The sequence below is a fragment of the Leptodactylus fuscus genome, chromosome 4 (assembly GCF_031893055.1).
Source record: "Leptodactylus fuscus isolate aLepFus1 chromosome 4, aLepFus1.hap2, whole genome shotgun sequence".
In the NCBI taxonomy this organism is placed as follows: domain Eukaryota; kingdom Metazoa; phylum Chordata; class Amphibia; order Anura; family Leptodactylidae; genus Leptodactylus; species Leptodactylus fuscus.
The window spans coordinates 225,892,216-225,918,815 of NC_134268.1; the positions used below are offsets into that span (position 1 = coordinate 225,892,216).

Here is a 26,600-nt window from a genome sequence, read left to right on the forward strand (position 1 = left end):
GTGAGAGGCTGCCGGCTCTACAAGATGGGGCGCAGACGGTATACCGCCAACATAATCCAGAGAGGTGTATGGAGAGATGAACTCACAAGCCAAGTCCACCATGTGGGGGTGGCCGGGATGGACAACAAGATACGACGTATGGCTGACCGGCCATGGACCAGGCCTCATGCACGCTCTACTCCCACTCCCATAGCCTGGGGTCATGTGCACGTCTTAGGATCATCAAATCCAAAAAGTGAGGGGCCAACAGCAAAACTCCAAACACGTTCTGATCCCGATGAAGGAAACGCAATTTTACTCCTGAAACAGAACCTTTAGGAGGACAATCTGTAAAACATGGCGTAGACCAGGGTGGCCCAGACCACAGGAGGCCACGTGTCCCCAGTATCTCCAGGCTGATGTTCTACTGGCTGGACCTGGTGGAAACCATTCATCACATGGTGTCCACTAGATTACCAGATCCCTCACTGAGCAGTCCCATAGACCCTGGATCATTGGTGGATTCCATCCTGAACGGGGCGCTGACAATGGGGTGAAGAGATCTGTGCTCACCATGATGTCCTCATGTTCTACCATAATCTACCAAAGTGCATGTATGTCCATCTGTGGGAGGGCCAGCCTAGTACCTGCCCATGGGCGCCACCAAAGTAAGCCCCCCATGAGTGATGCTCTTGACATTTTTATGGCATATTCTCCATCCAACAAAATAAGCAGTGACAACCAAGAAGCCCAAGACCCCGACCACTGTCCAACATCAGGGGCTTCTGGGTCAGATGACATCGTCACCATCGTGTGGCACCTACGATGTGTCCTCTCTGCCGCCATCTTGAAAAGCACTTGACCATGAGAGGGGCCGGCGTTCCTGAGCCTTGCTGGAGGGTGTAGTCTGACAACAGCTGAGGGACAGGACACGTCCGCCCGGATTAGGACTATCGGAAGGTGCTCGGATGTCACATCTCCTGTCACTCTCACTTTCCTTCTTAATGAACTGTTAAGCGGTGGGATTAGATGTCCCGTACGCTGAGTGACGAGCGTTACACGGGCTGTACGGGCGGACACACCAGGATATAGATCTTATATGGACTGACATCACTCGCTTATTTAAAGGGCCGGCGCACTCTTCTGTATACGACGAGTCATCATTGTATTGTGAGGAGTTCTGTAGTCAGATCTCTGCTTGTCGTCCATCCAGATTGTTCCGTCTGCTCAGCAGAATTTGTTACAATGTATCAGTTTAACCCTCATATACAACAGAAAGCTTTGTGACTATTGTACAGACTAATACATTGTAACAAAACCTCAGCGATCAGGAAACTTTCCATTCTGTGGCAGCAAGCAGGGGTGGTGCTGAAATAACTGTGTGTATAGTATATACATATAGTAACTCCCTATATACAGGCTATACACATATAGTAACTCCCTATATACAGGCTATACACATATAGTAACTCCCTATATACAGGCTATATACATATAGTAACTCCCTATATACAGGCTATATACATATAGTAACTCCCTATATACAGGCTATACACATACAGTAACTCCCTATATACAGGCTATATACATACAGTAACTCCCTATATACAGGCTATATACATATATTGAGTCCATATATATAGGGTGTATATATAACTCTGTGTATACAGGCTATATACATACAGTAACTCCCTATATACAGGCTATATACATACAGTAACTCCCTATATACAGGCTATATACATATAGTAACTCCCTATATACAGTATATACATATAGTAACTCCCTATATACAGGCTATACACATATAGTAACTCCCTATATACAGGCTATATACATATAGTAACTCCCTATATACAGGCTATACACATACAGTAACTCCCTATATACAGGCTATATACATATATTGAGTCCATATATATAGGGTGTATATATAACTCTGTGTATACAGGCTATATACATATAGTAACTCCCTATATAAAGGTTATATACATATAGTAACTCCCTATATACAGGCTATATACATATATTGGGTGTATATAGGGTGTACATATAACTCTGTGTATACAGGCTATATACATATAGTAACTCCCTATATACAGGCTATATACATATAGTAACTCCCTATATACAGTATATACATATAGTAACTCCCTATATACAGGCTATACACATATAGTAACTCCCTATATACAGGCTATATACATATAGTAACTCCCTATATACAGGCTATACACATATAGTAACTCCCTATATACAGGCTATATACATATAGTAACTCCCTATATACAGGCTATACACATACAGTAACTCCCTATATACAGGCTATATACATATATTGAGTCCATATATATAGGGTGTATATATAACTCTGTGTATACAGGCTATATACATATAGTAACTCCCTATATAAAGGTTATATACATATAGTAACTCCCTATATACAGGCTATATACATATATTGGGTGTATATAGGGTGTACATATAACTCTGTGTATACAGGCTATATACATATAGTAACTCCCTATATACAGGCTATATACATATAGTAACTCCCTATATACAGTATATACATATAGTAACTCCCTATATACAGGCTATACACATATAGTAACTCCCTATATACAGGCTATATACATATAGTAACTCCCTATATACAGGCTATACACATATAGTAACTCCCTATATACAGGCTATATACATATAGTAACTCCCTATATACAGGCTATACACATACAGTAACTCCCTATATACAGGCTATATACATATATTGAGTCCATATATATAGGGTGTATATATAACTCTGTGTATACAGGCTATATACATATAGTAACTCCCTATATAAAGGTTATATACATACAGTAACTCCCTATATACAGGCTATATACATACAGTAACTCCCTATATATACAGGCTATATACATATAGGAACTCCCTATATACAGGCTATATACATACAGTAACTCCCTATATACAGGCTATACACATATAGGAACTCCCTATATACAGGCTATATACATATAGTAACTCCCTATATACAGTATATACATATAGGAACTCCCTATATACAATATATACATATAGGAACTCCCTATATACAGGCTATATACATATAGGAACTCCCTATATACAGGCTATATACATATAGTAACTCCCTATATACAGTATATACATATAGGAACTCCCTATATACAATATATACATATAGGAACTCCCTATATACAGGCTATATACATATAGGAACTCCCTATATACAGGCTATATACATACAGTAACTCCCTATATACAGGCTATATACATATAGTAACTCCCTATATACAGGCTATATACATATAGTAACTCCCTATATACAGGCTATACACATACAGTAACTCCCTATATACAGGCTATATACATATATTGAGTCCATATATATAGGGTGTATATATAACTCTGTGTATACAGGCTATATACATACAGTAACTCCCTATATATACAGGCTATATACATATAGGAACTCCCTATATACAGGCTATATACATATAGGAACTCCCTATATACAGTATATACATATAGGAACTCCCTATATACAGGCTATATACATATAGGAACTCCCTATATAAAGGCTATATACATACAGTAACTCCCTATATACAGGCTATATACATATATTGGGTCCATATATATAGGGTGTATATATAACTCGGTGTATACAGGCTATATACATATAGTAACTCCCTATATACAGGCTATATACATATATTGGGTCCATATATATAGGGTGTATATATAACTCAGTGTATACAGTATATACATATAGTAACTCCCTATATACAGGCTATATACATATAGTAACTCCCTATATATACAGGCTATATACATATAGTAACTCCCTATATACAGGCTATATACATACAGTAACTCCCTATATATACAGGCTATATACATATAGGAACTCCCTATATACAGGCTATATACATATAGGAACTCCCTATATACAGGCTATATACATATAGGAACTCCCTATATACAGTATATACATATAGGAACTCCCTATATACAGGCTATATACATATAGGAACTCCCTATATACAGGCTATATACATATAGGAACTCCCTATATACAGGCTATATACATATAGGAACTCCCTATATACAGGCTATATACATATAGGAACTCCCTATATATACAGGCTATATACATATAGGAACTCCCTATATACAGGCTATATACATATAGGAACTCCCTATATACAGGCTATATACATACAGTAACTCCCTATATACAGGCTATATACATATAGTAACTCCCTATATACAGGCTATATACATATAGTAACTCCCTATATACAGGCTATATACATATAGTAACTCCCTATATACAGGCTATATACATACAGTAACTCCCTATATATACAGGCTATATACATATAGTAACTCCCTATATACAGGCTATATACATATATTGGGTCCATATATATAGGGTGTATATATAACTCGGTGTATACAGGCTATATACATATAGTAACTCCCTATATACAGGCTATATACATATATTGGGTCCATATATATAGGGTGTATATATAACTCGGTTTATACAGGCTATATACATATAGTAACTCCCTATATACAGGCTATATACATACAGTAACTCCCTATATATACAGGCTATATACATATAGGAACTCCCTATATACAGGCTATATACATATAGGAACTCCCTATATACAGGCTATATACATATAGTAACTCCCTATATACAGGCTATATACATATATTGGGTCCATATATATAGGGTGTATATATAACTCGGTGTATACAGGCTATATACATATAGTAACTCCCTATATACAGGCTATATACATATAGTAACTCCCTATATATACAGGCTATATACATACAGTAACTCCCTATATACAGGCTATATACATATATTGAGTCCATATATATAGGGTGTATATATAACTCGGTGTATACAGGCTATATACATATAGTAACTCCCTATATACAGGCTATATACATATATTGAGTCCATATATATAGGGTGTATATATAACTCGGTGTATATACATATGTATATCATGTGGCCATTCTGCCCAGATAGGGGGATATTGGGGGTCTTAGACCACCTGGCTGTATAAAGAGACAGTCCTGCCTCTCGGGGGTGCAGTGAAGTTGGGTGACCCCGACTCTACCACCTCTCTGACACTTCTATTGGCGGCCATATTGGTTGTCACTCCACTTTTTCCAGAATTTCCAGTGCTCTTGGAGCTTTTTCAGAGCGGTCGCTGGTATTTGGGCTGAAGCGCAGAGCGGCCACCTGGGCCTCATTTATCACCCACACGAGGGGCGTCTATTACCCGGGTCCTATCACCTCAGGCACAAATATTCGGCACCCACTTTTTCAGTGGCTTTAGTGTCCATAAATAACTCAACTTCTGCGACTCCTCAGATTATTTGGCATCTGCTGACCTTCAGACATCGAGGTTTCTGCTCCACGAGACACTTGGCGAAGAAAAATACAACACAACGAACACAGGGACACAACCGGCACAATCCAGGAGGCGACAAGGTTGTAGGACGGTGGAGCTATGTGTCCGGCAGAGTGCAGGACCCCGATACTATGCTCTTCAAGAGTCACCCATGCATCATCCCGACCTACTACTAATGGCCACTACTAACTGGTGGCCACACATGAGATGAAAGTCAAACTGGGTCACAAGGTCCAACAAAAATATCAACACAACATGGACAGACTTGAAGGTGTTAAAGTTGTCCGATGGTGGAGTCATATTTACTATGGGGCTCCAATGAATGCAACCACGATGCTACTGCACTGGTGGCCATACCCAAGATACGAGTCCAGCAAACCTGCCCCACCAGGTCCAAGAAAAGCATAGATACAAGATGTTAAAGTTGTAGGATGGTGGAGTTGTGTTTACTACTGGGGCCCCCTAGAACTTTACCCTACATGAAACTACTAACCAACATCTCAATGAGCGGGAGACCATGCTCACGGCATAGGAGTACGGGGTGTAGTCGATGCGATTTGTCCCCCGTGAGGCGACCCGCGCAGCCGCTTGTCTTAATGACATTAATAAGACTCCCAGCTCTGCTGCGTCTGAGATCACAAGTCACGGAAGGTTTGATTGGGGCCCTTTGAAGTGCTGTGGACATGTGCCGGCTCTCAGATGTAGGCGCTGACCGCCCCCCACTGCGGTCTGCTAAAACCAGCGCAGAAAGGGATTCCTGGATTATAAGGCTGAAAATAGCCGCTCCCTAAGGGGCCGTCTGTGCTCTGCTGTCACCTCTCATTACTCCCCACCAAAACCTCTGGCCGCACAACAAAAATACCAGTCATATGTGTGCGAGTCAATGGGGCAACCAGTCCGCACAGGCCCATAGCGAGGCCAGAGAGTGGCAACTCCAACAGCACCAGCCCAAAGATATGGCTGCCCATGGACAATTATATACTGTATACGGGCAACATGTACAGACTGTATACAGATATATATCTACATACTGTATACAGTCCCATAGCGAGGCCAGAGAGTGGCAACTCCAACAGCACCGGCCCAAAGACATGGCTGCCCATGGCCAAGTATATACTGTATACGGGCAACATGTACATACTGTATACAGATACATCTACATACTGCATACAGGCAACCGCTACATACCGTATACAGATACCATCAACATACTGTATACAGGCAACATGTACATACTGTATACAGGCAACCTCTAGATACTGTATACAGATAGCATGCATACTATATATACAGGCACCATCTATACATTCTGACACTTATTGTCTCTCTGATTCATTCTCGCCTTGACTACTGTAACTCCTTACTAATCGGTCTTCCCCTCACTATGGCGAGGCCTCCGGTCTGTGCCGATCACTACAGCGAGGCCTCCGGTCTGTGCCGGTCACTGCAGCGAGGCCTCCGGTCTGTGCCGGTCACTACAGCGAGGCCTCCGGTCTGTGCCGATCACTACAGCGAGGCCTCCGGTCTGTGCCGGTCACTGCAGCGAGGCCTCCGGTCTGTGCCGGTCACTGCAGCGAGGCCTCCGGTCTGTGCCGGTCACTACAGCGAGGCCTCCGGTCTGTGCCGGTCACTACAGCGAGGCCTCCGGTCTGTGCCGGTCACTACAGCGAGGCCTCCGGTCTGTGCCGGTCACTACGGCGAGGCCTCCGGTCTGTGCCGGTCACTACGGCGAGGCCTCCGGTCTGTGCCGGTCACTACGGCGAGGCCTCCGGTCTGTGCCGGTCACTACGGCGAGGCCTCCGGTCTGTGCCGGTCACTACGGCGAGGCCTCCGGTCTGTGCCGGTCACTACGGCGAGGCCTCCGGTCTGTGCCGGTCACTACGGCGAGGCCTCCGGTCTGTGCCGGTCACTACAGCGAGGCCTCCGGTCTGTGCCGGTCACTACAGCGAGGCCTCGGGTCTGTGCCGGTCACTACAGCGAGGCCTCCGGTCTGTGCCGGTCACTACAGCGAGGCCTCCGGTCTGTGCCGGTCACTACAGCGAGGCCTCCGGTCTGTGCCGGTCACTACAGCGAGGCCTCCGGTCTGTGCCGGTCACTACAGCGAGGCCTCCGGTCTGTGCCGGTCACTACAGCGAGGCCTCCGGTCTGTGCCGGTCACTACAGCGAGGCCTCCGGTCTGTGCCGGTCACTACAGCGAGGCCTCCGGTCTGTGCCGGTCACTACAGCGAGGCCTCCGGTCTGTGCCGGTCACTACAGCGAGGCCTCCGGTCTGTGCCGGTCACTACAGCGAGGCCTCCGGTCTGTGCCGGTCACTACAGCGAGGCCTCCGGTCTGTGCCGGTCACTACAGCGAGGCCTCCGGTCTGTGCCGGTCACTACAGCGAGGCCTCCGATCTGTGCCGGTCACTACAGCGAGGCCTCCGGTCTGTGCCGGTCACTACAGCGAGGCCTCCGGTCTGTGCCGGTCACTACAGCGAGGCCTCCGGTCTGTGCCGGTCACTACAGCGAGGCCTCGGGTCTGTGCCGGTCACTACAGCGAGGCCTCCGGTCTGTGCCGGTCGCTACAGCGAGGCCTCCGGTCTGTGCCGGTCACTACATTGGCTGCCTATTCATTATAGAATAAAATATAAAGTTCTCCCCCACAAGGCTCTCCATAATGCCGCCCCTCCATACATCTCCTCCCTTATCTCTGTCTACCGCCCAACCCGTGCTCTCCGCTCACTCAATGACCTAACACTTCCATCAGGGGTGCTCACACTTTCTCAGCATGTGAGCTACTTCTTTAAATGGCCAAGCCCTAAGATTGACTACCCACTACTTGTGGGCGGGGCCAGGGCGGGCCTGTAGGCAGTGGGGCGTGTCTGTGGGCAGTGCTGGGCATGTGGGCGTGGCCGCACGGATCGTGAGAGGTGGCCGTCCAGGTATCCCCGCTGTCTGCTTCTTCACAGCGCAGGTTGAGAGTTATCTCTGGACACTGGGAGGCTGAGGCTGCGGCAGCGGTATCCCCGCCTACCAGTGTCCATAGATGACTCTCAGCCTGCGCTGTGAAGAAGTAGCACCCCGGCCCCCTCCATCCCTAAGAGCGGCTGCAAGTGCTTGTTCACAGCGCAGACTGAGAGTCATCTACAGACACTGGTAGGCAGGGATACCGCTGCCGCAGCCTCAGCCTCCCAGTGTCCAGAGATAACTCTCAGCCTGCGCTGTGAAGAAGCAGACAGCGGGGATGCCTGGCTGCATCCCGCGATCGACCCTTACGTCCATTGCGATCCACCGGTAGATCACGATATTGGGCACCCCTGACTTCCATCCTCTATTATCAGAACCTCCCCCGCTCGTATACAAGACTTCTCCCGAGCTGCACCACTTCTCTGGAATGCTCTACCCCGGACAATCAGAGGAACTCCCAATTTCTACAGTTTCAAACACAAACTAAAGACGCTTCTTATCAGACCGGCCGATCACAATGTCTAATGCTAACCCTTCCCCCTCCCCTGTCCCCGCCCCCACATGATATGATGTCATCTCAGGATAACTTTATGGGTCCGAGCTCCATCCAAATGTTACAGGACACGACTGGTGACGGCTCATAAAGTCTTATGTTTGTGTAATGACAGTCACCTCTATTACAGAAGTGTCTGACCCCTGTATAAGCAATGCCGCCCCTGCTACCTCCTGTGTCACCCCCTCTACCTCATAGATTGTAAGCTCTTGCGAGCAGGGCCCTCAGTCCCAGTGTGTGAGTGACTTTCTATGTAATGTATCTTTCTGTCTGTATTTGACACATTGTACAGCGCTGCCGAATATGTTGGCGCTATAGATATACAATGTATTATTATTACTTGGGCACCATTTATATACGTTCTGCCGCCATACTGTATATAGGCACCTTCTATACATTCTATAGGTGCCTGGATATAAGACCTCCTTGGATACTGTACGGTAACACATTATCTTTACATGACGCCCTCTATTGGTCACCCTGCTGCCGGCCACATCACGTGTGGGTGTGGCTTAATAACTCTAATCTGAGTGGCTCATATTTGCAATGTAATATTTTGGGTGTCTTAGTTCTTCAATTTAACCCTTTCTTGTCCCTTCTGGATGTTCAATGAAATTTTCATATTCTCTCTCCAGAATATCATCAGATTACTCACGGTCGGCTGTATCGTCCATGGCGCAGCGTTCCTTCAGCAGACCGGGGTGGGTGCAGGCTCTGCCCAATTTTCCGCCCCTCTGAAGACAGTCTTGGGTGGACACGTAGGGGCTTAGGGGCTGGATTTCTGGGGGGCATGTAAAATATGGTCAGGGGAATGCCCTTTACTTGTGACCATACGAGATCTGGGTGTACAACAAAGCTAAAAGGGAGACCTACACCCCCAAAATGACTGTACCGGGGACAACTACACCCCTAAACTGGCTGTACCGGGGACAACTACACCCCTAAACTGGCTGTACCGGGGACAACTACACCCCTAAACTGACTGTACTGGGACAACTACACCCCTAAACTGGCTGTACCGGGGACAACTACACCCCTAAACTGACTGTACTGGGACAACTACTCCCCTAAACTGGCTGTACCGGGGACAACTACACCCCTAAACTGACTGTACTGGGACAACTACACCCCTAAACTGGCTGTACCGGGGACAACTACACCCCTAAACTGGCTGTACCGGGGACAACTACACCCCTAAACTGGCTGTACCGGGGACAACCACTCCCCTAAACTGACTGTACTGGGACAACTACACCCCTAAACTGGCTATACAAGGGAAAACTACTCCCCTAAACTGGCTGTACCGGGGACAACTACACCCCCAAACTGACTGTACCAGGGACAACTACACCCCTAAAGTGACTATACAAGGGAAAACTACTCCCCTAAACTGGCTGTACCTGGGACAACTACACCCCTAAACTGGCTGTACCGGAGACAACTACTCCCCTAAACTGGCTGTACCGGGGTCAACTACTCCCCTAAACTGGCTGTGCCGGGGACAACTACTGCCCTAAACTGGCTGTACCAGGGAAAACTACTCCACTAAACTGGCTGTACCGGGGACAACTACACCACTAAACTGGCTGTACCAGGGACAACTACTCCCCTAAACTTGCTGTACCAGTGACAACTACTCCCCTAAACTGGCTGTACTAGGGACAACTAGACCCCTAAACTGGCTGTACCAGGGACAACTACACCCCTAAACTGGCTGTACCAGGGACAACTACTCCCCTAAACTTGCTGTACCAGTGACAACTACTCCCCTAAACTGGCTGTACTAGGGACAACTAGACCCCTAAACTGGCTGTACCGGGGAGGACTATAACCCCTAAACTGGCTGTACTAGGTACAACTACTTCCCTAAACTGGCTGTACTAGAGACAAATACTCCCCTAAACTGGCTGTATGGGGACAACTACACCCCTAAACTGGCTGCTCTAGGGACAACTAGACCCCTAAATTGGCTGTACTAGGGACAACTATACCCCTAAACTGGCTGTACCGGGGACAACTACTCCCCTAAACTGACTGTACCGTGGAAAACTACTCCCCTAAACTGGCTGTACCGGGGACAACTACACCCCTAAACTAGCTGTATCGGGGACAACTACTCCCCTAAACTGACTGTACCGGGCACAACTACACCCCTGAACTGGCTGTACCGGGGACAACTACTCCCCTAAACTGGCTGTACCGGGGACAACTACACCCCTAAACTGGCTGTACCGGGGAAAACTACTTCCCTAAACTGGCTGTACCGGGGACAACTACACCCCTAAACTAGCTGTATCGGGGACAACTACTCCCCTAAACTGACTGTACCGGGCACAACTACACCCCTGAACTGGCTGTATCGGGGACAACTACTCCCCTAAACTGACTGTACCGAGGAAAACTACACCCCTAAACTGACTGTACCGGGGAGGACTATACCCCTAAACTGGCTGTACCGGGGAGGACTATACCCCTAAACTGGCTGTACTAGGTACAACTACTCCCCTAAACTGACTGTACCGGGGAGGACTATACCCCTAAACTGGCTATATTAGGTACAACTACTCCCCTAAACTGGCTGTACTGGGGACAACTACACCACTAACCTGGCTGTACTGGGGACAACTACACCACTAACCTGGCTGTACTGGGGAGGACTATACCCCTAAACTGTCTGTACTAGGTACAACTACTCCCCTAAACTGACTGTACCGGGGAGGACTATACCCCTAAACTGGCTATACTAGGTACAACTACTCCCCTAAACTGGCTGTACTGGGGACAACTACACCACTAACCTGGCTGTACTGGGGACAACTACACCACTAACCTGGCTGTACTGGGGAGGACTATACCCCTAAACTGTCTGTACTAGGTACAACTACTCCCCTAAACTGACTGTACCGGGGAGGACTATACCCCTAAACTGGCTGTACTAGGTATAACTACACCACTAACCTGGCTGTACTAGGGACAACTACTCCCCTAAATTGACTGTAACGGGGAGGACTATACCCCTAAACTGGCTGTACTAGGTACAACTACTTCCCTAAACTGGCTGTACTACGGACAACTACTCCCCTAAACTGGCTGTATCGGGGACAACTACTCCACTGAACTGGCTGTATCGGGGACAACTAATCCCCTAAACTGGCTGTACCGGGGACAACTACTCACCTAAACTGGCTGTACCGGGGACAACTACACCCCTAAACTGGCTGTACCGGGGACAACTACTCCCCTAAACTGGCTGTACTAGGGACAACTACTCCCCTAAGCTGGCTGTACTAGGGACAACTACACCACTAACCTGGCTGTACTAGGGACGACTACTCCCCTAAACTGGCTGTACCGGGAGGACTATACCCCTAAACTGGCTGTACTAGGTACAACTACTCCCCTAAACTGACTGTACCAGGGAGGACTATACCCCTAAACTGGCTGTACTAAGTACAACTACTCCCCTAAACTGGCTGTACCGGGGACAAGTACTCCCCTAAACTGGCTGTACTAGGGACAACTACTCCCCTAAACTGGCTGTACCGGGGACAACTACTCCCCTAAACTGGCTGTACCGGGGACAACTACTCCCCTAAACTGGCTGTACCGGGGACAACTACTCCCCTAAACTGGCTGTACCGGGGACAACTACTCCCCTAAACTGGCTGTACCAGGGACAACTACAACACTAAACTGGCTGTACCGGGGACAACTACTCCACTAAACTAACTGTACCGGGGACAACTACCCCCCTAAACTGGCTGTACCGGGGACAACTACAACACTAAACTGGCTGTACCAGGGACAACTACCCCCCTAAACTGGCTGTACCGGGGACAACTACAACACTAAACTTGCTGTACCAGGGACAACTACTCCCCTAAACTGGCTGTACTAGGGACAACTAGACCCCTAAACTGGCTGTACCGGGGAGGACTATACCCCTAAACTGGCTGTACTAGAGACAACTACTCCCCAAAACTGGCTGTATGGGGACAACTACACCCCTAAACTGGCTGTTCTAGGGACAACTAGACCCCTAAATTGGCTGTACCGGGGAGGATTATACCCCTAAACTGGCTGTACTAGGGACAACTACTCCCCTAAACTGGCTGTATGGGGACAACTACACCCCTAAACTGGCTGCTCTAGGGACAACTAGACCCCTAAATTGGCTGTACCGGGGACAACTACTCCCCTAAACTGACTGTACCGGGGAAAACTACGCCCCTAAACTGGCTGTAGCGAGGACAACTACACCCCTAAACTGGCTGTACCGGGGAAAACTACTTCCCTAAACTGGCTGTACCGGGGACAACTACACCCCTAAACTGGCTGTATCGTGGACAACTACTCCCCTAAATTGACTGTACCGGGGACAACTACACCCCTGAACTGGCTGTATCGGGGACAACTACTCCCCTAAACTGACTGTACTGGGGAAAAATACACCCCTAAACTGACTGTACCGGGGAGGACTATACCCCTAAACTGGCTGTACTAGATACAACTACTCCCCTAAACTGACTGTACTGGGGAGGACTATACCCCTAAACTGGCTATACTAGGTACAACTACTCCCCTAAACTGGCTGTACTGGGGACAACTACACCACTAACCTGGCTGTACTGGGGACAACTACACCACTAACCTGGCTGTACTGGGGAGGACTATACCCCTAAACTGGCTGTACTAGGTACAACTACTCCCCTAAACTGACTGTACCGGGGAGGACTATACCCCTAAACTGGCTGTATTAGGTACAACTACACCACTAACCTGGCTGTACTAGGGACAACTACACCCCTAAACTGGCTGTACTGGGAGGACTATACCCCTAAACTGGCTGTACTACATACAACTACTCCCCTAAACTGACTGTACCGGGGAGGACTATACCCCTAAACTGGCTGTACTAGGTACAACTACTTCCCTAAACTGGCTGTACTACGGACAACTACTCCCCTAAACTGGCTGTATCGGGGACAACTACTCACCTAAACTGGCTGTAGCGGGGACAACTAATCCCCTAAACTGGCTGTACCGGGGACAACTACTCCCCTAAACTGGCTGTACCAGGGACAACTACACCCCTAAACTGGCTGTACCGGGGACAACTACTCCCCTAAACTGGCTGTACTAGGGACAACTACTCCCCTAAACTGGCTGTACTAGGGACAACTACACCACTAACCTGGCTGTACTAGGGACGACTACTCCCCTAAACTGGCTATATCGGGAGGACTATACCCCTAAACTGGCTGTACTAAGTACAACTACTCCCCTAAACTGGCTGTACTAGGGACAACTACACCCCTAAACTGGCTGTACCGGGGACAACTACTCCCCTAAACTGGCTGTACTAGGGACAACTACTCCCCTAAACTGGCTGTACTAGGGACAACTACACCACTAACCTGGCTGTACTAGGGACGACTACTCCCCTAAACTGGCTGTATCGGGAGGATTATACCCCTAAACTGGCTGTACTAAGTACAACTACTCCCCTAAACTGGCTGTACTAGGGACAACTACACCCCTAAACTGGCTGTACCGGGAGGACTATACCCCTAAACTGGCTGTACTAGGTACAACTACTTCCCTAAACTGGCTGTACCGGGGACAACTACTCCCCTAAACTGGCTGTACTAGGGACAACTACTCCCCTAAACTGGCTGTACCGGGGACAACTACTCCCCTAAACTGGCTGTACCGGGGACAACTACTCCCCTAAACTGGCTGTACCGGGGACAGCTACTCCCCTAAACTGGCTGTACCAGGGACAACTACTCCCCTAAACTGGCTGTACTAGGGACAACTACACCACTAACCTGGCTGTACTAGGGACGACTACTCCTCTAAACTGGCTGTATCGGGAGGACTATACCCCTAAACTGGCTGTACTAAGTACAACTACTCCCCTAAACTAGCTGTACTAGGGAAAACTACTCCCCTAAACTGGCTGTACCGGGGACAACTACACCCCTAAACTGGCTGTACCGGGGACAACTACTCCCCTAAACTGGCTGTACCGGGGACAACTACTCCCCTAAACTGGCTGTACCGGGGACAACTACACCCCTAAACTGGCTGTACCGGGGACAACTACTCCCCTAAACTGGCTGTACCGGGGACAACTACACCCCTAAACTGGCTGTACCGGGGACAACTACACCCCTTAACTGGCAGTACTAGTGACAACTACTCCCCTAAACTGGCTGTACCGGGGACAACTACACCCCTAAACTGGCTGTACCGGGGACAACTACACCCCTTAACTGGCAGTACTAGTGACAACTACTCCCCTAAACTGGCTGTACCGGGGACAACTACTCCCCTAAACTGGCTGTACCGGGGACAACTACTCCCCTAAACTGGCTGTACAAGGGACAACTACTCCCCTAAACTGGCTGTACCGGGGACAACTACACCCCTAAACTGGCTGTACCAGGGACAACTACTCCCCTAAACTGGCTGTACCGGGGACAACTACTCCCCTAAACTGGCTGTACCGGGGACAACTACACCCCTAAACTGGCTGTACCAGGGACAACTACTCCCCTAAACTGGCTGTACCGGGGACAACTACTCCCCTAAACTGGCTGTACTAGGGACAACTACACCCCTAAACTGGCTGTACCAGGGACAACTACTCCCCTAAACTGGCTGTACCGGGGACAACTACTCCCCTAAACTGGCTGTACAAGGGACAACTACTCCCCTAAACTGGCTGTACCGGGGACAACTACTCCCCTAAACTGGCTGTACAAGGGACAACTACTCCCCTAAACTGACTGTACCAGGGACAATTACTCCCCTAAACTGGCTGTACTAGGTACAACTACTGCCCTAAACTGACTGTACCGGGGACAACTATACCCCTAACCTGGCTGTACTAGGTACAACTACTCCCCTAAACTGGCTGTACTAGGGACAACTACTCCCCTAAACTGGCTGTACCGGGGACAACTACACCCCTTAACTGGTTGTACTAGGGACAACTACTCCCCTAAACTGGCTGTACCGGGGAGGACTATACCCCTAAATTGGTTGTACTCGGGAGACTTTCCCCCTTCACCGTATGTTTTGGGGTGTAGGAGCTGAAGATCACTAAAAGATTTGTATAATAACTCAGACATATATGACTGACCGCTCATTACCATATTTAAAGGAGAACTGCACTCTTACAAGCCCTATAAGACAGATCACATTCTATTTCCTTCCCAGAATCATCTGCACCCCGAGATTGACATAACGCCACGAAGACTTGCATTTGGTGTCTCCATCCCCAGTCTGATAACATTGCATCTCCCATACATAGGAAGGAGGGTATATATATATATATATATATATATATATATATATATATATATATATGGGCAGAGTCACTACAGCGCCTCCTCTAGAGGACAAAACACGCATCATATAAAATATACTAAATTATATAAGGACACCAAAGAGGTTCTGCAGCAGTAACACCCACTGTATAAGGTCTGCCAAGACCTTATAGCTCTGTTCATCTTGAGCTTCCTTGTACATGAATGGAATGACAGTGTTACAGTGAGGACTGACACAGAGACGGAATGGCAGAAATAAAGGAGAGCTACATAACATCCCACGACAACTGACAACCCAAATGACATATCTGCGCGCAGTAAAAGGTCACCTGCAGTACAAAGCCACCAAAGAGGTTCTGCAGCAGTCAATATAGTTATCGGAGAGAAGTCAGAGCTAAATGGACAAGATACGGAAAGATTTCCGGGACAGAAGTGTCCAGGCAAGGTTTGATTTTGGGTGAGGGGCTCTTTAAGAGTCCATAGTGAGTAGAAGCTCCGCCTCCTCTGATAAGTTCCATCTTGTTACATTGTATCCTTGTCACATTCCGCACATAGACACAATATAACCCAGGGCCTCAGACGTTTCGGGTGTCTCCTGTCTGTACAATAAGGCGAGTCCGAGGGCGAAACGTAGCGGGAACGGTCTGATAAACTCTAAAAAGTGATGTGTAAGGAGAGAGGGGTCCCGGATCCCCCACCCCGGGGCCACAGGAAACAAGAGCGCCTTCTAAATTTAGTGCCCAGGCCCAGCGCTGGATTATGTTACTGCCTGTAATAAAAATCCCAGCGGGTTACAGATCGGAGATGGGGGGCGGGGGGTTTCCAAGATGTCTGATAAGGGGACATGAGCCGAGGTCTAACCAAATATTGTCCAACGGGGGAGGGGAGGTCCGCATACAGGGGGGGACAAAACCGACCCCAGAATAATATCATATCAAACTAGGAGCAGTGAAGGGGCCACAAGCAGAACAAGAAGGAGGGGGAGGGGTCAAAACATCAATGTCTGAGAGGTAGTCACAGCCCCGCCCCCTGTTACTGACATCACTGATATAATGATATGTGAGTGGTTGCTACTAAGTGTGTACAGGGCTGTAGTGTTCTGTGCAGTTACACTTAGTACTGGAGGGGTTAGAGCGCAGTGCACCAGATGTGGCCCCTGTGGCCCCGCGGCCTCTGCTACAAGCTCTAGGCTCAGTCTCACAGCGGCCCTGGAGCACTGGATGCCCCTCCCCCATTTCCCTTGGTCAAATCCCAAAAACATTAGAAAGAAATGTACGAAGTCCACATCTACAATGTCTGTGTCTAGACGGGGACATGTCCGGCCTGGTATCGGCCCAGTCTGGATTTAGGTGCCGTCACCTCTGACCTGCAATTTACTCCAAATGAGGGGCAAAGCCAAAGGTCAAAGAGAAAGTCATAGAATATCCAAGAGGAGCGAGCAATCCCCTATCTATCTATCTATCTATCTATCTATCTATCTATCTATCTCATATCTATCTATCTATCTATCTCTCTATCTATCTATCTCATATCTATCTATCTCATATCTATCTATCTCATATCTATCTATCTCATATCTATCTATCTATCTATCTATCTATCTATCTCCTATCTATCTATCTCCTATCTATCTATCTCCTATCTATCTATCTATCTATCTATCTATCTATCTATCTCTCTCTCTCTCTCTCTCTATCTCCTATCTATCTATCTATCTATCTATCCATCTATCTCCTATCTATCTATCCATCTATCTATCTCCTATCTATCTATCTATCTATCTATCTATCTCCTATCTATCTATCTATCTATCTATCTATCTATCTATCTATCTCCTATCTATCTCCTATCTATCTATCTATCTATCTATCTATCTCCTATCTATCTATCTCCTATCTATCTATCTCCTATCTATCTATCTCTCTATCTATCTCTCTCTCTCTCTCTCTCTCTCTATCTATCTATCTATCTCCTATCTATCTATCTATCTATCCATCTATCTCCTATCTATCTATCCATCTATCTATCTCCTATCTATCTATCTATCTATCTATCTATCTATCTATCTATCTATCTATCTCTTGTATATATATATATATATATAAGTATTATTGCTGTCCTAGCAGTTTTTCTCTTTCTCCTTTGCATTTCCTTGCAAGAACAGAGATGGAAAGTAAATCCCGGGGTTTTGGATTGCGGCTTAGTCCCCATAAAATGCTGGTGAGCTCTACTAGGACTTGGCCTGAGGTTCCAGCTCCATTAATAGCCCAGAGCAGCGCTCTCTCCCTGTGTGTTCCAGGTATGGAGCTGTAATGGCCTCCTCTCTGTACTGGAAGGTGAATGGGGGGCTGTGAGATCCTGGCCTTCTTCTAGCCTTTACTGTGGGGGAGGGGCAGCCATTTCTCAGCTGGGTTGTCAGAGATATATATATATATATATGAAGACACAATAGTCTGCACAGGAGCTGTATACCAAAATGTGCTGTTTATGGGATGTCTTGGAAACTCCTTCTCCTCAGCCTCTGCACACAGCACTAACCCTTATATACAGTCCTAAGGACAGGAGGTGACAGATCAGTGACATGGATGATCAGTGTATCCTATTTGATGCCGCCTTAGCCCATTGCCCCCGACTTCTGATGGTGATACACTTCTCCCTTTAAGCTCTTAGAAGCAGGAGATAGGGGAGAGCTATAAAGAATACACTGGAGATTCTGCACACAGCACATACAGACAAGCAGACAAGAAGATTGTTAAACTACATTTCATAGGATACACTGGAGATTCTGCACACTACACACAAAGATAGTAGTGTCAGTGTGAGCAAGGAGGGACAGTGTGAAGTTTCATCTTGTAGGATACACTGGAGTTTCTGCACACAGCACACACAGATAGAATAGACAGACGGTGTGAGTGAGAGTAGATTACTGCAGCATTGACTCACCTACTGACCTACTATATTGCTGACATAAGACTATGTGTAAGGAGACATGGAAGGAGGGTGGAGCTAGATGAGGGGGAGGGGCCTGAGGAAGGATTCAATACCTGGAAACATAAGAAGTCCTAGAGACTGGAGAGACTGACAATAAGAGCAATAAGCTTTGGGCTGGTAGTCAGACTGGTGATCACATGCCAAAATAACGGAGAGCTCCAACCATGTATATGGTCGGTGACAACCAGACCACCAGACGCACAGAGGTTGTCACCGAGGGTCGTCTACTTTTCCTTTGACATCAAAGTATCAGGTGGTCAGGTGGACCTATCAGGTGCTCGCCCCTCTCACGTAATGCGGCGGTGTAAGATGGTGGGCGCGGGGGCGATGTTTGTGTAGCTGCGCCTGTTTTTCTGAATTATTGCTCAGCAACACGGCCATAAATTAACAAAAAAAAAAAAAAAAAAAATCTTCAATTAAAAAAAGAAAGTTGAGTCCTGAAATTTCCAGCTTGTTGCTGCGTTTCCTGCTGAGTGACACGGAGGGTCCTGACAATAGTGACTGTGATTCATGGCCTCTCCTCCTGCTGTAGTGTCAGGCCTCGGACCATCTGTGCTGGCAGGCCCGGCCATGACATCATCAGACTTCCCTTACAGCAGAACCCTTCAGAGCTCCAGAGGCGGCCAATGTCCTGTGACTGCGCCCAGAGGTTACACAAACATTATCCTTCCAAGGTTAATCCCCTCGGAGCCGCCGCTGAGAAAGTCAACCCCGGCCCCCCCCATCCCACCCCCGCTCCTGCAAGTTCCCTGTCCTTCCTAGAATTCAGAATTTCACTATAGGAGCAGAGGCCATGACACAGGGCGGTGCACATACAGGTGGGAGCACTCCCTGCATAGAGCATGGGGCGGAGCAATTACAGGTGGGAGCACTCCCTGCATAGAGCACAGGGCGGTGCACATACAGGTGGGAGCACTCTCTCCATACAGCAGGGGGCGGTGCACATACAGGTGGGAGCACTCCCTGCATAGAGCACAGGGCGGTGCACATACAGGTGGGAGCACTCCCTCCATACAGCAGGGGGCGGTGCACATACAGGTGGGAGCACTCCCTGCATAGAGCACAGGGCGGTGCACATACAGGTGGGAGCACTCCCTCCATACAGCAGGGGGCGGTGCACATACAGGTGGGAGCACTCCCTCCATACAGCAGGGGGCGGTGCACATACAGGTGGGAGCACTCCCTCCATACAGCAGGGGGCGGTGCACATACAGGTGGGAGCACTCCCTGCATAGAGCACAGGGCGGTGCACATACAGGTGGGAGCACTCCCTCCATACAGCAGGGGGCGGTGCACATACAGGTGGGCGCACTCCCTGCATAGAGCACAGGGCGGTGCACATACAGGTGGGAGCACTCCCTCCATACAGCAGGGGCGGTGCACATACAGGTGGGCGCACTCCCTCCATACAGCAGGGGGCGGCACGCATACAGGTGGGCGCACTCCCTGCATAGAGCACGGGGCGACACGCATACAGGTGGGCGCACTCCCTGCATAGAGCACGGGGCGACACGCATACAGGTGGGCGCACTCCCTGCATAGAGCACGGGGCGGTGCACATACAGGTGGGAGCACTCCCTCCATACAGCAGGGGGCGGTGCGCATACAGGTGGAGCACACATACAGGTGGGCGCACTCCCTGCACAGAGCACGGGGCAGTGCACATACAGGTGGGAGCACTCCCTCCATACAGCAGGGGGCGGCACGCATACAGGTGGGCGCACTCCCTGCATAGAGCACGGGGCAGTGCACATACAGGTGGGAGCACTCCCTCCATACAGCAGGGGGCGGTGCACATACAGGTGGGAGCACTCCCTCCATACAGCAGGGGGCGGCACGCATACAGGTGGGCGCACTCCCTGCATAGAGCACGGGGCAGTGCACATACAGGTGGGAGCACTCCCTCCATACAGCAGGGGGCGGTGCACATACAGGTGGGAGCACTCCCTCCATACAGCAGGGGGCGGCACGCATACAGGTGGGCGCACTCCCTGCATAGAGCACGGGGCGGCGCACATACAGGTGGAGCGCTCCCTCCCTACAGCACGGGGTTACGCGCATACTGGTGGAGCGCACCCTCCATACAGCACCGGGTTGCACACATACAGGTGGAGCGCTCCCTCCCTACAGCACGGGGTTACGCGCATACTGGTGGAGCGATCCCTCCATAGAACACGGGGCGACACGCATACAGGTGGAGCGATCCCTCCATAGAACACGGGGCGACACGCATACAGGTGGTGCGATCCCTCCATAGAGCACGGGGCGACACGCATACAGGTGGAGCGATCCCTCCATACAGCACGGGGCGACACGCATACAGGTGGTGCGATCCCTCCATAGAGCACGGGGCGACACGCATACAGGTGGAGCGATCCCTCCATACAGCACGGGGCGACACGCATACAGGTGGAGCGATCCCTCCATACAGCACGGGGCGACACGCATACAGGTGGTGCGATCCCTCCATAGAGCACGGGGCGACACGCATACAGGTGGTGCGATCCCTCCATAGAGCACGGGGCGACACGCATACAGGTGGAGCGATCCCTCCATACAGCACGGGGCGACACGCATACAGGTGGAGCGATCCCTCCATACAGCACGGGGCGACACGCATACAGGTGGAGCTGGAGATTCTTCAATAGACAATTGCCTGACCAAAACTTCAATAGTATTTTTGTTTCCATACATAAAGTCCTGGTATATAGAGTTCCTGTATACCCCTATACACAGGTACATTATATGTATATAGTATACCGTCATGTAGACAGCCTGTATATTTGGGTCTATGTTCAGTAAATGTGCAGCGCTGAGTCATATCCAGATCCATTCATATGAAGGTGAAGGGGGCGCTATGGGCACCATGTTCCCTTACTGCTGCGGTGGTGCCAGGCACCCCCTATAGATCGCCTGATAATGAAGCTAGATCTGTTACTCTAGTCACTAATGTCACATGAATCAAGAATACCAATGTTTGGATGGGGTGAGGGGACACTCATGTCACATGAAGGTGGTGGGGGGCACTTAATGTGTGACATTCATTTGTGAATGGTGGGAATAGGCTTGTTGGAAGGTTTTGGGCGTCTGACCCAGTTATTATCTTCACCCCGTGACCCCGGTAATTATCTGTCACTGAATGAGCCCTCAGTGCGCGCGATAAGTCACTGATAAGGCAGGCGGCGATTAATGATTAATGGCGGACGGGCAGGAGGCGGCGCCGATCTCCATTCATGTGCCCTCAGGCAATCACAGGGTGGTCAATCATTAACACCAACATACTGACCACCAGGGCCCCGAACGGAATGGACCCACACAGGGGAGGGGACAAAGTGTCCAGAAAAGCACATGTTACCCCCATACTAAAATGAGTAACAGATAGTAATAGATTGTATTCCCCTGTCCTACAGTCGGCCTCTCCTCTCCTGACATGGCTGATAACAGATAGTAATAGATTGTATTCCCCTGTCCTACAGTCGGCCTCTCCCCTCCTGACATGGCTGATAACAGATAGTAATAGATTGTATTCTCCTGTCCTACAGTCGGCCTCTCCTCTCCTGACATGGCTGATAACAGATAGTAATAGATTGTATTCCCCTGTCCTACAGTCGGCCTCTCCTGACCCCCCGAGGTTGTGTCAATGTGTATTCTGCTGGAGACCCCAGTGGGTGAGGACATGCAGAGGACCTGTCATGCGGCCACATCAGTTGTCACCCAGCTTTCCCAGAACAGATATAACTAAGACCTATCTGAGCAGACGGCTCTATCTGGGGGTCATTCTCTGCCCTGAGCTCTGACATTTTGGTTACAATGTTGCGAGCTGCGTTCAGTCTCTACAATCCTTCTGCTACATTCCGGGCCCCGCCCCCCTTTATGAGGTCGCATCGTTGTTGTAAAGAAAGGGGAACATTTGCCAAATTTCAATAAGTTCCGTATCCCATAAAGCGAAACCAGATGTGAGTCCCAAAGACGTGGAACGTGAGAGTCGCTTTCCCTTCCAGTCAAATTTTTCGAATGCGACAGACAGCGTCCATTTCCAAGCGTCCTGAGTGTAGGGTTACAGCCCAGGCGGCGATGTACTGCAGGGGGCAGCGCCGAGCCCCCACCCAGGAATAACTCCCATCCGGCTGCTCTGCATTCTGTCACATGTGGCCTGATGATCAAAGAGCAAGTCTATGGAAACCTGAGACCCCCAGGGAATCTCCAGAAACTTCTCAGAACAGGTACCACATAACTGTGCCAAACATGGACCACCTACAGGAGTGCCAGGATAGATAGATAGATAGATAGATAGATAGATAGATAGATAGATAGATAGATAGATAGATAGATAGATAGATAGATAGATAGATAGATAGATGATAGATAGATACCATACAGTGCCCATACAATAATGACACTATAATAATACCACCATACAGAGCCTATATAGTGCCGCACGAGGGCACTTACAGTGGGGTCACTCTTCTCTTGCCTTTCCTATTATCTGATGACAAGACAACTAATTAAGAGAATATTTTCAGTACAGCCACTAACCATAAAACACAACAGTATGTACACATTACATATAGATTATATACACTAAATATAAATATATATATATATATATATATATATATATATATATATATATATATATCTTATACACACTACCTATAAATTTTATAGACTAACTACATAGAGTGTTGGCCAAAAGTATTGGCCCCCCCGCAGTTCTGTCAGATAATCCTCGTGTACTTCCAGATAATGATTACAGTCACAAATTCTTTGGTATTTTCTTCATTTAATTTGTCTTCAATGGAAAACCACAAAAAGAATTGTCAGAAAGCCAAATTGGATATAATTCCACAGCAAACATAAACAAGGGGGTGGACAAAAGTATTGGCACTGTATGAAAAATCATGTGATGCTTCTGTAATTTGTGTCATTAACAGCACCTGTTACTTACCTGAGGCACCTAACAGGTGGTGGCAATAATTAAATCACACTTGCAGCCAGTTGAAATGGATTAAAGTTGACTCCACCTCTGTCCTGTGTCCTTGTGTGACCACATTGAGCATGGAGAGAAGAAAGAAGACCAAAGAACTGTCTGAGGACTTGAGAAGCAAAACTGTGAGGAAGCCTGAGCAATCTCAAGGCTACAAGTCCATCTCCAAAGACCTGAATGTCTTTGCTGCCTCTGGCACTGGACTGCTTGACCGTGTGCATGGCATTATGAAGTCTGAAGACTCCCAACACATTGTGCAGCATCATGTAGGGCCCAGTGTGAGAAAGCGGGGTCTCCCTCAGAGGTCAGGGCTCTTCCAGCAGGACAAGGACCCAAAACACACTTCAGGTCAGCACTAGAAAATGGTGGTGAGAGAAAGCCCTGGAGACTTGTAAAGTGGCAGCAATGAGTCCAGCCCTGAATCCCATAGAACACCTGTGCGGGAGGGGGAGAGATCTCTTGGTGGCAGTTTGGAGAAGGCCCCCTTCACATCTCAGGGGGGACCGCGAGCAGTTTGCCAAAGAAGAAGGGTCTAAGATTCCAGCAGAGCCTTGTAAGAAACTCATTGCTGGTTAGCGGAAGCGGTTGTGCGCAGTTATTGTGTCTAAAGGTTGTGCTACCAAGTATTAGGCTGAGGGCGCCAGTACTTCTGTCCGCACCAGTTCTGGAGTTTTGTGGAAAATGATCAATGATGTGACTTTTTCATTCTCTTTTGTGTTTTTTCATTGCAAGAAAAATAACTGAAGATATTACCAAAGAGTTTGTGCTTGTAATCATTATCTGGGGACAGCGAGGATTATCTGACAGGACTGCAGGGGGCGATACTTATACTGTATATACCCTGTGTCACTTATATACTATATAAGAGTTTGTGCTGTGTAATCATTATCTGGGGACACCGAGGATTATCTGACAGGACTGCAGGGGGCGATACTTATACTGTATATACCCTGTGTCACTTATATACTATATACAGAGTCTGTGCTGTGTAATCATTATCTGGGGACAGCGAGGATTATCTGACAGGACTGCAGGGGGCGATACTTATACTGTATATACCCTGTGTCACTTATATACTATATACAGAGTCTGTGCTGTGTAATCATTATCTGGGGACAGCGAGGATTATCTGACTGGACTGCAGGGGGGCGATACTTATACTGTATATACCCTGTGTCACTTATATACTATATAAGAGTCTGTGCTGTGCAATCATTATTTGGGGGACAGCGAGGATTATCTGACAGGACTGCAGGGGGCGATACTTATACTGTATATACCCTGTGTCACTTATATACTATATACAGAGTCTGTGCTGTGTAATCATTATCTGGTGGACAGCGAGGATTATCTGACAGGACTGCAGGGGGCGATACTTATACTGTATATACCCTGTGTCACTTATATACTATATACAGAGTCTGTGCTGTGTAATCATTATCTGGGGACAGCGAGGATTATCTGACAGGACTGCAGGGGGCGATACTTATACTGTATATACCCTGTGTCACTTATATACTATATAAGAGTCTGTGCTGTGTAATCATTATCTGGGGACAGCGAGGATTATCTGACAGGACTGCAGGGGGCGATACTTATACTGTATATACCCTGTGTCACTTATATACTATATAAGAGTCTGTGCTGTGTAATCATTATCTGGGGGACAGCGCGGATTATCTGACAGGACTGCAGGGGGGCGATACTTATACTGTATATACCCTGTGTCACTTATATACTATATAAGAGTCTGTGCTGTGTAATCATTATCTGGGGGACAGCGAGGATTATCTGACAGGACTGCAGGGGGCGATACTTATACTGTATATACCCTGTGTCACTTATATACTATATAAGAGTCTGTGCTGTGTAATCATTATCTGGGGACAACGAGGATTATCTGACAGGACTGCAGGGGGCGATACTTATACTGTATATACCCTGTGTCACTTATATACTATATAAGAGTCTGTGCTGTGTAATCATTATCTGGGGGACAGCGAGGATTATCTGACAGGACTGCAGGGGGCGATACTTATACTGTATATACTCTGTGTCACTTATATACTATATAAGAGTCTGTGCTGTGTAATCATTATCTGGGGACAACGAGGATTATCTGACAGGACTGCAGGGGGCGATACTTATACTGTATATACCCTGTGTCACTTATATACTATATAAGAGTCTGTGCTGTGTAATCATTATCTGGGGACAGCGAGGATTATCTGACAGGACTGCAGGGGGCGATACTTATACTGTATATACCCTGTGTCACTTATATACTATATAAGAGTCTGTGCTGTGTAATCATTATCTGGGGGACAGCGAGGATTA

The 26,600-nt window shown here is 47.9% G+C and overlaps 1 protein-coding gene across 2 annotated transcripts in view; it reads right to left on the minus strand.

The window, feature by feature from the left end:
* WNT9A (Wnt family member 9A) overlaps positions 1–26,600 on the minus strand; it is an 87,570-nt gene that overhangs the window by 52,515 nt on the left and 8,455 nt on the right. The window contains exon 2 of one of the 2 annotated variants that reach the window (XM_075271902.1): positions 9,604–9,729. The exons of the other annotated variant lie outside the window; for it this stretch is intronic. Within the exon in view, the coding sequence (XP_075128003.1) occupies positions 9,604–9,729 (126 nt within the window). The remainder of the gene's footprint in view (positions 1–9,603; positions 9,730–26,600) is intronic. 2 annotated transcript variants of the gene reach the window in all.